This window comes from Polypterus senegalus, chromosome 7 (assembly GCF_016835505.1).
Source record: "Polypterus senegalus isolate Bchr_013 chromosome 7, ASM1683550v1, whole genome shotgun sequence".
NCBI classification, from domain to species: domain Eukaryota; kingdom Metazoa; phylum Chordata; class Cladistia; order Polypteriformes; family Polypteridae; genus Polypterus; species Polypterus senegalus.
Genome location: NC_053160.1, coordinates 11,485,812 through 11,497,962, shown reverse-complemented (window position 1 = coordinate 11,497,962; position 12,151 = coordinate 11,485,812). Strand labels below are relative to the sequence as shown.

Genomic DNA, 12,151 nt, shown 5'->3' with positions numbered 1-12,151 from the left:
GAGGGCGAATTTTGAATTGAATGCGGAACTGAACTGGAAGCCAATGAAGCTGCTGCAAGACGGGAGTGATATGGTGAATAGAAGGGGGGCGAATACGATTAATGTTACACAAGTGGAAATATGCAGATGTTATTGATGTGGGACTGAAAAGATAAAGTACTATCAAAGATGACACCCAGACTCAACCTGTGGGGAAGAGGAGACAGAGGAATTATCAATAACAAAATGAAAAATGATCAGTTTTGGATAATGTTGATTTTGTACCAATGAGGAGAACCTCACTTTTGTCACTGTTTAAGAATATTTGAGGAGAACCAGGATTTAATTTCTGCTATGCAGTCAATACGCGAGGAGAGTGGGAAGGGAAAAGTAGGTTTGCTAGTGAGGTAGACGTCCCCACAGAAAAAAAAAAAATCACGAACAGTGAGATCTGGGGATCTCGGAGGCCATGGAATGTCACCGCTTGGTGAAATGACGCGGCTTCCAAACAATCGTCGAATAGCTGCCATCGATTGTCAGGCAGTATGCGAAGAGGCTGTTTGAAAGCACATATTTTCGATATCGCATGAGCAGATGGGACACCATCATGTTGTCCTAACTGGTAATGACGCAGAAATTCCCTTTGCGCAGCCGTCACACTATTTGCCATTCTTATAAAAGGCTTTCACAGCGAACGCTTGTTGAGCACCACTCCAATGCTCCATTAAAACGAATGGCAAAGGGTTCGAAAAGAGGTTGCATTGGTCCCAAACAACTGCCGATGCCCTAGGGTCGCCAACACCTTGTTCCAAAATTGCCCGTTTCCCTGCGGCACCCTGTATTTGAGTTTATCTGTGCCGAGTAAATGTTAAAAATGTATATTTTGAAGGACATACAATATGTGTGAATCAAGGCTAACAGCTTAGGCATTTCCAGAATCAGCTTGTCCATCAATATAAAGATAACCTTAGAGATTAAAGTACCTTTGCTGGACATTTTTGCACCACAAAGCACCCTTTACATCTGCCCAGGTGGCATGACAGTGGGCACTTTTGGAAGTGTTTTCGGAACTCTTTAGTCCTTGGAACTCTCAAGTTCATAACAACATGTAGATTTTTGTCCTATGGGTCTGTAGTTTGTAAAGTGCTTTGAGACGTTTTTGCTATAGAATGGCACAATATAAAATGAAGTTATCCTTTCAAACAGTTTTACCGAGAGGATTGCAGGGCTGCAAAAAGGCTACAATTAAAATGATCAGGTAGCCATGGACAGTTTTACTGAGGGACAGTAAAAAACAGGTACACAATTAACTCTTTCAGGGCTGATGTCGACTTTTGTCAAAATTTAGGAGTAGAGGACGGTAATCAGGTGTTAACTGCAACAAAACTCGCCCTTGCGTTTTAGTTCGACTCTCTTTGCTAGAAGGAAAGTTTCGTAGCTTTGCTGATTTAACCTTAATTCCCTACACGTGCATGAGTAGCAAAGACCAAACAACCTCTAAAATGGCACCAACATGTGGAGAAAGACCAAAGCGAATGTGCAAACGTTTTACATAATTTCGTTGAATAGGACTCTGATTTGTCAGACTTTGAATTCAATGCAAGTGATCTGGAGATGAATATCAAAAATGAAAGTGAGGTACCAGCTTCATCTGATCGGCCCCCAGCAGGTCATGGTAGTGAACACTCTCGTGTAGGTGATACACCTACAGCAGCATCTGCCCGGGAGGACCACCACTTACAGTGCATCTGGAAAGTATTCACAGCGCATCACTTTTTCCACACTTATTCCTAAATGGATTAAATTAATTTTTTACTCAGAATTCTACACACAACACCCCATAATGACAACGTGAAAAAATGTTACTTTTTTTTGGGGGAAATTTATTAAAAATGAAAAAACTGAGAAATCCCATGTACATAAGTATTCACAGCCTTTGCCATGAAACTACAAATTGAGCTCAGGTGCATCCTGTTTCCCCTGATGATCCTTGAGATGTTTAATTGGAGTCCACCTGTGGTAAATTCAGTTGATGGCACATGATTTGGAAAGGCACACACCTGTCTTTATAAGGTCCCACAGTTGACAGTTCATGTCAGAGCAACCATGAAGTCAAAGGAATTGTCTGCAGACCTCCAAGACAGGATTGTCTCAAGGCACAAATCTGGGGAAGGTTACAGAAAAATTTCTGCTGCTTTGAAGGTCCCAACGAGCACAGTGGCCTCCATCATCCGTAAGTGGAAGAAGTTCGAAACCACCAGGACTCTTCCTAGAGTTGTCCGGCCATCTAAACTGAGCGATCGGGGGAGCAGGGCCTTAGTCACGGAGGTGACCAAGAACCCGATGGTCACTCTGTCAGAGCTCCAGAGGTCCTCTGTGGAGAGAGGAGAACCTTCCAGAAGGACAACCATCTCTGCAGCAATCCACCAATCAGGCCTGTATGGTAGAGTGGCCAGACGGAAGCCACTCCTTAGTAAAAGGCACATGGCAGCCCGCCTGGAGTTTGTCAAAAGGCACCTGAAGGACTCTCAGACCATGAGAAACAAAATTCTCTGGTCTGATGAGACAAAGATTGAACTCTTTGGTGTAAATGCCAGGCATCATGTTTGGAGGAAACCAGGCACCGCTCATCACCAGGCCAATACCATCCCTACTGTGAAGCATGGTGGTGGCAGCATCATGCTGTGGGGATCTTTTTTAGCGGTAGAAACTGGGACACTAGTCAGGATAAAGGGAAAGATGACTGCAGCAATGTACAGAGACATCTTGGATGAAAACCTGCTCCAGAGCGCTCTTGACCTCAGACTGGGGCGACAGTTCATCTTTCAGCAGGACAACGACCCTAAGCACACAGCCAAGATATCAAAGGAGTGGCTTCAGGACAACTCTGTGAATGTCCTTGAGTGGCCCAGCCAGAACCCAGACTTGAATCCGATTGGACATCTCTGGAGAGATCTTAAAATGGCTGTGCACCGACGCTTCTCATCCAACCTGATGGAGTTTGAAAGGTGCTGCAAAGAAGAATGGGCAAAACTGGCCAAGGATAGGTGTGCCAAGCTTGTGGCATCAGATTCAAAAAGACTTGAGGATGTGTAATTGCTGCCAAAGGTGCATTGACAAAGTATTGAGCAAAGGCTGTGAATACTTATGTACATTTAATTTCTCAGTTTTTTTATTTTTAATAAATTTGCAAAAACCTCAAGTAAACTTTTTTTCACGTTGTCATTATGGGGCGTTGTGTGTGGAATTCTGAGGAAAAAAAATGAATTTAATCCATTTTGGAATAAGGCTGTAACATAGCAAAATGTGGAAAAAGTGATGCGCTGTGAATACTTTCTGGATGCACTGTATGATGACAAAAGGTACAAACCAGACTGCGTCACACTACAACCGCCACCGCCACCCTCCTGCTGTACGAAGACAGCCAGGCAGCTGGTCCACTGTTACATTCCTGCTGACCATCAAGGTGCCCCCACACAGCCACTGCCACCAATGATGATGAACATGTACCAACAGCAGCCGCAGCACACAGCAACAGACATTTTATGTTGACTTATGTGTGAAACCTTTGCTTTGTGTGCTTTTCAGAAAACTGAGTGTTTTGGAAAAGATTGGGACAAAGATCGTCAGCATGGGCATTGTAGTGGTGGGAAAAAGGGGAATGATTACCCAGGGCCCACTGGGTAGGAGGGCCTTTGAACCCTGGAATGAAAAGTTTGATTTTGAGGGGAAAGGAGCCCATAGAGACTGCTTATGTACAGGGCCCAGAGTTCTGTGCTACACCCCTGGTCGTCAGGATGGATGGCCCAGAAATTCAACTGGTTTTGGTGTGTAAGGTGAACGTTGGACAAATAAATGAGTGGACAAGTGAGAAGCCAAAGAAGGTGAGCGGATCAATGACCTTAACAATTGAAGGAAGAGACTTATGGGATCCAATTCATCTGAAAACAACTCAATCCTTTACATTTTATATTTTACTAAACAGTTCAACAAGAAAACCAAGTCAACATACCCTCTCTCCTTCAGGCGACAGCATGGCTAAAATATCGTTGGTGTAGACCTTCTCTGTTTCTGCTTCACCTTCCCCTGCTGGTATCTCCCCTCCTTCTGTCTGAGAAGCAAGTGCAAACTCCAGCCTAGCTATTGAGTCAAAACACTTGCGCAAATGTGGCTGAACAGCTTGAGGGTTTCTTGTTTGGGCCAGGATTTCCAGCAACTCGTCATTGGAAAGGAAGTAAAATCTGTGAAGCAACAAAAGAAAACCAAAGTCAGGTAGGAATAAACCTGCAGTCTCAATTATTGTCAGTGAATTTAGGAGCAAAATCATGAATAGGACGTGAAATAGTTTGAATTTCTCCAAAGGGGCCTTAAATCAATAAACGAATTTAAGAATTACATTAAATCATCCAAAACCTGCTAAAAGAAGAAGAAACAAAATCCATTCAGCAAACATTTACAGTTGTGCTTGAAAGTTTGTGAACCCTTTAGAATTTTCTATATTTCTGCATAAATATGACCTAAAACATCATCAGATTTTCACTCAAGTCCTAAACGTAGATAAAGAGAAACCAGTTAAACAAATGAGGCAAAAATATTATACTTGGTCATTTATTTATTGAGGAAAATGATTGAATATTACATATTTGTGAGTGAGGGGTCATCCTTCTGGTTCTGGCAAGATAAACAATCCCACCCCATAATGAAGGGGGTGTGGTTGCTAAAATTGTCTTCTTTCTTTCCCGTAGTTCTGACAGCCTAGCGCCCGCCTTCAGCCCCAAGACAGCTCTGCCCTGTATGGTCAAGGCATAATAAAAATGGGCAACTCCAAGGGATGGCAGTTCATTCTGGGGCCGAACAGCAAAAGAGATGGGGCTCCCTATAACACAGCGTGAGTACCTTTGTCATTAAATCAGCCAATTTGGTCCATTGTTATGACCGCTTGTAAATGCAGAGGTGGTGGAAAAGTTTTTTGTTTTGGCAACGCCATCTGTTAGAGTGGTAGCTCCAATTGGGAGGATTATATCTCACGTTTCAGGGTGCATGTATGCAAGAGGCCACATAATATTATGGGATGTTAGATGAGAGAAAGAGATGCACATATATTATTCATTAACACAGAGAATCTTAGTAATGTGTAATACCTAAGAGTCTGTATTATATCAAATCAATAAGAAAGTTAAGATGAAACGTGGCGGCACGGTGGTGCAGTGGGTAGTGCTGCTGCCTTGCAGCTAGGAGACCCGGGTTCTCCCTGCGTGGAGTTTGCATGTTCTCCTCGTGTCTGCGTGGGTTTCCTCCCACAGTCTAAAGACAAGCAGGTTAGGTGCATTGGTGATCCTAAATTGTCCCTAGTGTGTACTTGGTGTTTGGGTGTGTGCGCCCTGTGGTGGGCTGGCACCCTGTCCGGGGTTTGTTTCCTGCCTTGCGCCCTGTGTTGGCTGGGATTGGCTCCAGCAGACCCCCTTGGCCCTGTATTTAGGATACAGCGGGTTGGATAATGGGTGGATGGAAGATGAAACATTGTTTAAAGGGTACTGTTTAGCATTTACATATTAAGAATATTTTCCAGTGTTATTTACATACAGCAGTATTTTCTTTCAGTAATAATTTCATGTTGCTGCATTAGATAGATAGACAGACAGACAGACAGACAGACAGACAGACAGACAGACAGACAGACAGACAGACAGATAGATAGATAGATAGATAGATAGATAGACAGACAGACAGACAGACAGACAGACAGACAGACAGATAGATAGATAGATAGATAGATAGATAGATAGATAGATAGATAGATAGATAGATAGATAGATAGATAGTGTCAGAGATGGTTGGGGAGGCGACACCCAGGAGGGCCAGAGGAGGGCTTGCGCCTTCCTCAGACCATGTGGGTGCAACCGCCCTGGTTGTTTTGGGGACCACGAGTTGGGAGCTTGAAAGCTCAGCCCTATAGGGGCCCATGGTCACCGCCAGGGGGCGCCCCTATGCCTTTGGAGCCCTGGACCTCAGCACTTCTGCCACTCCCGGAAGTGCTGGGGGGAAGAAAACTGGGGACACCTGGAGTGCTCCCAGGTGCACAGCCGGTACTTCCGCCACACAGGGGAGTGTCCGTGGAGGAGGGTCAGGAAGCACTGGGAGCCCATCCGGGCTTACATAAAAGGGGCTGCCTCCCTCCATTTGATGGCTGGAGTAGGGTGGAAGAAGGTCGAAGTCTTGTAGGAGAGGAGTGGAGGCGGCCAGAAGAGAAAGGCAGTGTGTGAAAGGCTTGGACTTAAAGGGGTGATTGGTGCTGCTGCACTGGGTTGATGCACTTTATTCGTGTAAATATTTGTGAATAAACGTGTGTGTGGTGAAACCATCATGTCTACCTGTCTGTGTCCAGGCTGTACCCCACAATAGATAGATAGATAGATAGATAGATAGATAGATAGATAGATAGATAGATAGATAGATAGATAGATAGATAGATAGATAGATAGATAGATAGATAGATAGATAGATAGATAGATGCTTTATTAATCCCAAGGGGAAATTCACATTATTATAATGCTTTCAAATAGGGTCTCCACGGGGTCATGTTCTGAGTCCTCTGCTGTATTCCCTTTATACGTATGACTGCAGGGCTACACACACCTCTCACATCAATATCAAGGTTTGTTTCCAAAAATGTGCAACAAACATAAAATGAAAATCCGATTACATTTTCCATTTGTGGAATATCAAAGTTTTTTTCTTTCAGAGTTTCCAGAAGGCTCCAAAATGAATTTACTGCTCCAAATATTTATAAATGAGCCTAGTTGTGTATTCAAATGAAACCAACCTTGGGAATACAACTCTCTTTGATTCCAAATAAGCTTCAAGACATTTTTGAATCTGATCCAGCAGCGCATTATTGTTCTGGAATGTTTCCAGGAGGCCTGCACAGGGAATCAAATAAGAGCGCATATCAAAATTTGCATTCAGAGAATGGAGGAATCTGCATAGCATCAATGAGACGGAATACATTACCTGGCTGAGTGGAGGAGCGAAACGCATTTGCATTCTGGTTCACTCTTCTCATTATTTCCTTCCAGGATTTATCAACCTGAAGAAACATTTTGGCTTCTGCCGGAAGCTGTCGTTGAATATCGGGAGCGCTGAAAATGCTTTCCAAATAGAGCCAGTTTCTCTGGCAGGTTAACCATTCTTCCTATAAAATTAGACAAAAAGAAAGTAATCCCATCTTGTAAATCTGTGTGGAAACACTATAGAGACGTTTCCATCAGTGATGATGCAAACTGACTTATCTGTACTAATGTTAAAGGACATGGAAACGGCAAATGACAAAGCATGAATTAATAAGACTGCTACAATCCCTGTACACCTGTTAAAAATGCTAACTAGTCCAAGAAATCCTAAGGGAAAATATGGATTACTGCTAAAATACACGAATGAGGAGGGATGAAAACACGGGGAGGATTTACGACATAAGGAGAGCTTTTAGGAAAGTGGCAGGTCCAGATGGTATTCTAGGACATGTGCCCATTAGCTTGCGCCAGTGTTCACGGTAATATTTAACCTTTCCTTCATTCAGTCTATCATACCAACAACCTTTAAAAGATCCGCCATTGTTCCTCTACCTAACAAATCCAGTCCAACTGTCTGAATGATATCGTCCAGTTGCCCGAACGCTGATAACAATGAAGTGTTTTAAGGGGCTAGTGTCATAGGTGGCTGGGGGGTGGTACCCAGCCGGGATGCCCCGGAGGACCGGTGGAGGGCTTATGCCTCCCCCCAGACCACGTGGGGGCGACCGTCCTGGTGGCTTTGGGGACCACGGGAACAGAGCTTGGAAGCTCAACCCTATAGGTGCCCATGGTCACCGCCAGGGAGCGTCCCAATGCCTTTGGAGCCCTGGCCCTCAGCACTTCCCGCCACACCCGGAAGTGCTAGGGGGAAGAAGACCAGGGACACCCACAGTGCTTCCGGGTGCGCAGCCAGTACTTCCGCCACACTGGGGAGTAACGCAACTGGAGCACGTCCGGGTGTGTCTAAAAGGGGCCTCCATTCAATGGCTGGAGTCGTGTGAAAGAGGACAGAGCTCAGAGGATAGGAGTGGAGGCGGTCAGAGACGTTCAAGAACAGGCATTGTGAGGCCTGGACTGTGGGGGAGTTTTGGGGGTTGTGTGTGCACTTGTATATAATATACTGTAAATAAATGTGTGTTGGGTGCTTCAAAATGATGTCCGTCTGTCTGTGTCCGGGCCACGTTCCACACTAGTCAAGAATGTTGTATGCACTTCACCATCCAAAGAACCTCATCCATTACAGCAGGGTTCTCAAACTCCGGTCCTGGAGGGCCACAGTGGCAGGAGGTTTTCATTCTAACCCTTTTCTTAATCAGTGACCAGTTATTGCTGCTAATTAACTTCTTTGGAATTCATTTTATTTGATTTGCTCTTGAAGATTTAGACCCCTTAGTTGTTTCTTTTTCCTTAATTAGCTGCCAAACAATAATGAGATACACAATGAGCCAAAACAGGACCAGCAAACTGCATCCATCATACAATATCTGAAAATAAAAAGGTCTGTGGAGGAATGTTCATCTGCTCAGGTCCCCAAAACATTAACAGTGCTCTTAGAAAATTAAAAATTAACTAAATTAAAATGATCTTGAAAATGTCTGCTATTGCGCAGCAACAAGCCATGGAATTAAAGAACGGATTTAACAGGTTTGTGAAAAATATTAAATATTATACACATGTGTCTTAGACATCTGTCTGTTGGGTTTCATGGGGCAACAGCGCGTCTAGCGTCCACAGTATATAGAAGAGTATGTGTGGCGCAGAAGGAAGACGGTTTGGTCCTTAGTTACTATGGAAAGAAAAATCAGTTACTTGCGTATTTCACTATAACTGTCTATTTTAAATACAGTGCCAATGAATAGTAAAATGTAGTAAAAGGTAAAAGTTAAATATTTTAAAAAGTAAAGCGTAATAAAAAGTAATTTAAAATGCCTCGTCAAAAACAATATTATGAATTACAGTGATCCCTCGCTATATCGTGATTCGACTTTCACGGCTTCACTCCATTGCGGATTTTAAATGTAAGCATATCTAAATACATATCACGGATATTTCGCAGGTTCGTGGATTTCTGCGGACAATGGGTCTTTTAATTTATGGTACATGCTTCCTCAGTTTGTTAGCCCAGTTGATTTCATACAAGGGACGCTATTGGCAGATGGCTTAGAAGCTACCCAATCAGAGCATGTATTACATATTAACTAAAACTCCCCAATGATATACGATATGCTTCCCGCGCGGTGCTCGATTGTTTGCTTTTCTCTGTCTCTCTCACTCTCTTTGCCTGACGGAGGAGATGTGAGCAGAGGGGCTGTTTGCACAGAGGCTGTTTGCTTAGAAGATACGGACGCTCCTCTAAAAAATGCCGCTTTATCGCGGTGCTTCGGCATACTTAAAAGCACAAAAGTACGTATTGATTTTTTGATTGTTTGCTTTTCTGTCGCTCTCTCTCTCTGACATTCTCTGCTCCTGATGCACGCACTCCATTGAAGAGGAAGATCTATTTGCATTCTTTTAATTGTGAGAAAGAACTGTCATCTCTGTCTTGTCATGGAGCACAGTTTAAACTTTTGACTAAAGGGTGTTATTTCATGTCTAGAGGGCTCTAATAATGTTAACAGTGTGGGAGAGTTTCTAAGGGCTTAAAATATATAAAAATAACCATACAAACATATGGTTTCTACTTCGCGGATTTTCATCTATCGCGGGGGGTTCTGGAACGCAACCCCCGCGATCGAGGAGGGATTACTGTACTTTATCCTCTAACTTGCACTCTATAAACGTTGCTTTTTTGCATTTCTGTTTGCGCATTTTTCTCTTTTTTGTTTACTTGCCGATTCTCTTTGTTCTTTATATTTATTATATGCAGCTCTTTTTTTGTCCATTTTCCATTTTTTCAGCTGCAGTATTATTATTCACATAGAGAACCACAGACACTTGGAATAAGTGACAAAGTAGTGGGGTGGACAGGAGGACTTTAGGGACTTTCAAAACGCGACTTGATGTTATTTTAGAAGAATTAAGCGGAGGACTGGCGATCTTTGTTGGTCTGAATGGCCTGTTCTCATCTGGATTGCTGGATTGCTCAAATGTTCTAATATACTACAAATTGTATTTCTGTTCATGCTTACCAGTGTCTGACTGAATAATGCAAGTCTTCGTTGCCAGTCGTCCACAGCTGCTTTGATAGGACCCACATAGCGTGAAGATGCCACAGTTGCTATGTTAATGATGCTGTCATCAAGGAGCGCCTTTGAAAGAAAAAGCAAAGAATTTCAATTACCAGAAGTTACAATTAAGTCGCATTCCATCAGTAAATAATCAAAATGTTATACATAGTGTCACACACGTGCGATTTGGAGGCAGCTAGAGGACCTAAATAATAGTAGTACCACGCCAGACCAGGGGGTGGTGAGCTGCACTAACATTCTCTCTCTCCGTCCTCTGCAGACCTTCTCTGGGAAATCCCACTAGGCGCTGGCATTATTGATGACATCACTTCCGGTACCAGCGCTATTGATGATGTCACTTCCAGCACCAGAGCCATGGATGATGTCACTTCCGGGCCCTGAAGATGTCACTTCCGGTTCCGGCGCTATAGATGGTGTTACTTCCAGTCCCACTTCTGGTTCCGGTCCAGATGACGTCACTTCCCATCACGACCTTTAAAGCCGCCATCTTGTCAAACCAAAAGCAGTTCTGTTTTGGACTTCAACCTGAACACAACTCATCAAAATTAACCTTTTGCAGGCAGAGCACAATATATGGGCGGCTGCCCCAAACCTTTTTTGATGTCCTCGTGTCTTTCTTGTTACAATAGTTATGTTCATGATAAAGACCTGAGCCAATTTAACTGATCCCTCTGTCTTCTCCATACACTTTTCATTCACACAGTTAGAACACTTCCTTTTATGGAAAATCAGTCCAAATCAGGAGCAAACAATCAAACACTCAGCTACACCCACCATTACGGAGTGAACAATCATCATTTTGGGTCTGCAAAGCACTATATTAAAAAGTAAGCTGCGATCCGCCTCATTTATGAGTTTGTCTTTAGACGAACAATCAAGTCAAGTCAAGTTGGGGAGCATGCACTAGTATAGCACATAGTTGCACCCACCACATGACGAAACGAGTTGGCATCCCAGTTGGCAACCCCTAAGGCAGACACCCTCCGGAAATGACCTAGGTGTTATATGGCGACCCCTTGGCCTGGTCCAGCCACTCAGGTCCCCAACAATGAGGATCCTACGAGTTGGATCACCCTCGGGGATATGCGCCACATGAACGTAGTGCCGTAACTGACGCTCCCTCACAATGTAGGTAATGTGCCTCATTTGGGACTCCATGAGCAATACAAAGTTAAACCAGCAGTACCCAAGGATTTTCCGGAAAGAGACACAGTACTGAAGGAGTACAGTCTTCGTCTCAGCTCACTGGATAGCATCCATATCTCGCAACCATATCGCAAGACAGGAAGCACCAGGACTCTAAAAACATGGACCTTCATCCTTTTGTAGAGATATCGGGAATGCCACACACCCCTTTACAGCGACCACATGGCCCCCCATGCTCTCACAATCCGTCTACTGACTTCATAGGAAGAGTCACCAGAGTCATGAATGTCACTGCCGAGGTAAGGAAACCTCTTGACTCAGTTGGCACTTTCTCCACAGACAGACACACTGCTGATGGCCGTGCCCAAGAGATCATTAAAGACCTAGATGTTGGTTTTTATCCAGGACACTCACAAGTCCAGACACTCAGACTCCTCACTCAGTCTCTCCAGCGCTCCGATCAGAGCCTCCATTGACACTGCGAAGATCACAGCATCGTCAGCAAAGTCAAGATCTGTGAATCTTTCTTCACCAACGTATGCCCCACAGCCGCTGGACCCCACAACTCTGCCCAACACCCAGTCCATACAAGCATTGAACAGGGTAGGAGCAGCACACAAACCTGACGAACCCCAGAATCAACTGGGAATAACGCAGAGGGTCTGCCTTCACTCTGCACAGCATTCCCAGTACCAGTGTGCAGGCCGGCCATGATATCCAGCAAACTCGAAGGTATCCCACAAACCCTCAGGATGTCCCACAGGGCAG

General features: G+C 44.1%; 1 protein-coding gene across 1 annotated transcript in view; it reads right to left on the bottom strand.

Moving 5' to 3' along the window:
• The window catches only part of dnah6 (dynein, axonemal, heavy chain 6), a 433,707-nt gene that overhangs the window by 298,251 nt on the left and 123,305 nt on the right, over positions 1-12,151 (bottom strand). The window contains exons 21-24 of the mRNA XM_039758084.1: positions 10,178-10,297; positions 6,991-7,171; positions 6,803-6,899; positions 3,992-4,220 (exon numbers count right to left, since the gene is read on the bottom strand). Coding sequence (XP_039614018.1) covers positions 3,992-4,220; positions 6,803-6,899; positions 6,991-7,171; positions 10,178-10,297 — 627 coding nt within the window. The remainder of the gene's footprint in view (positions 1-3,991; positions 4,221-6,802; positions 6,900-6,990; positions 7,172-10,177; positions 10,298-12,151) is intronic.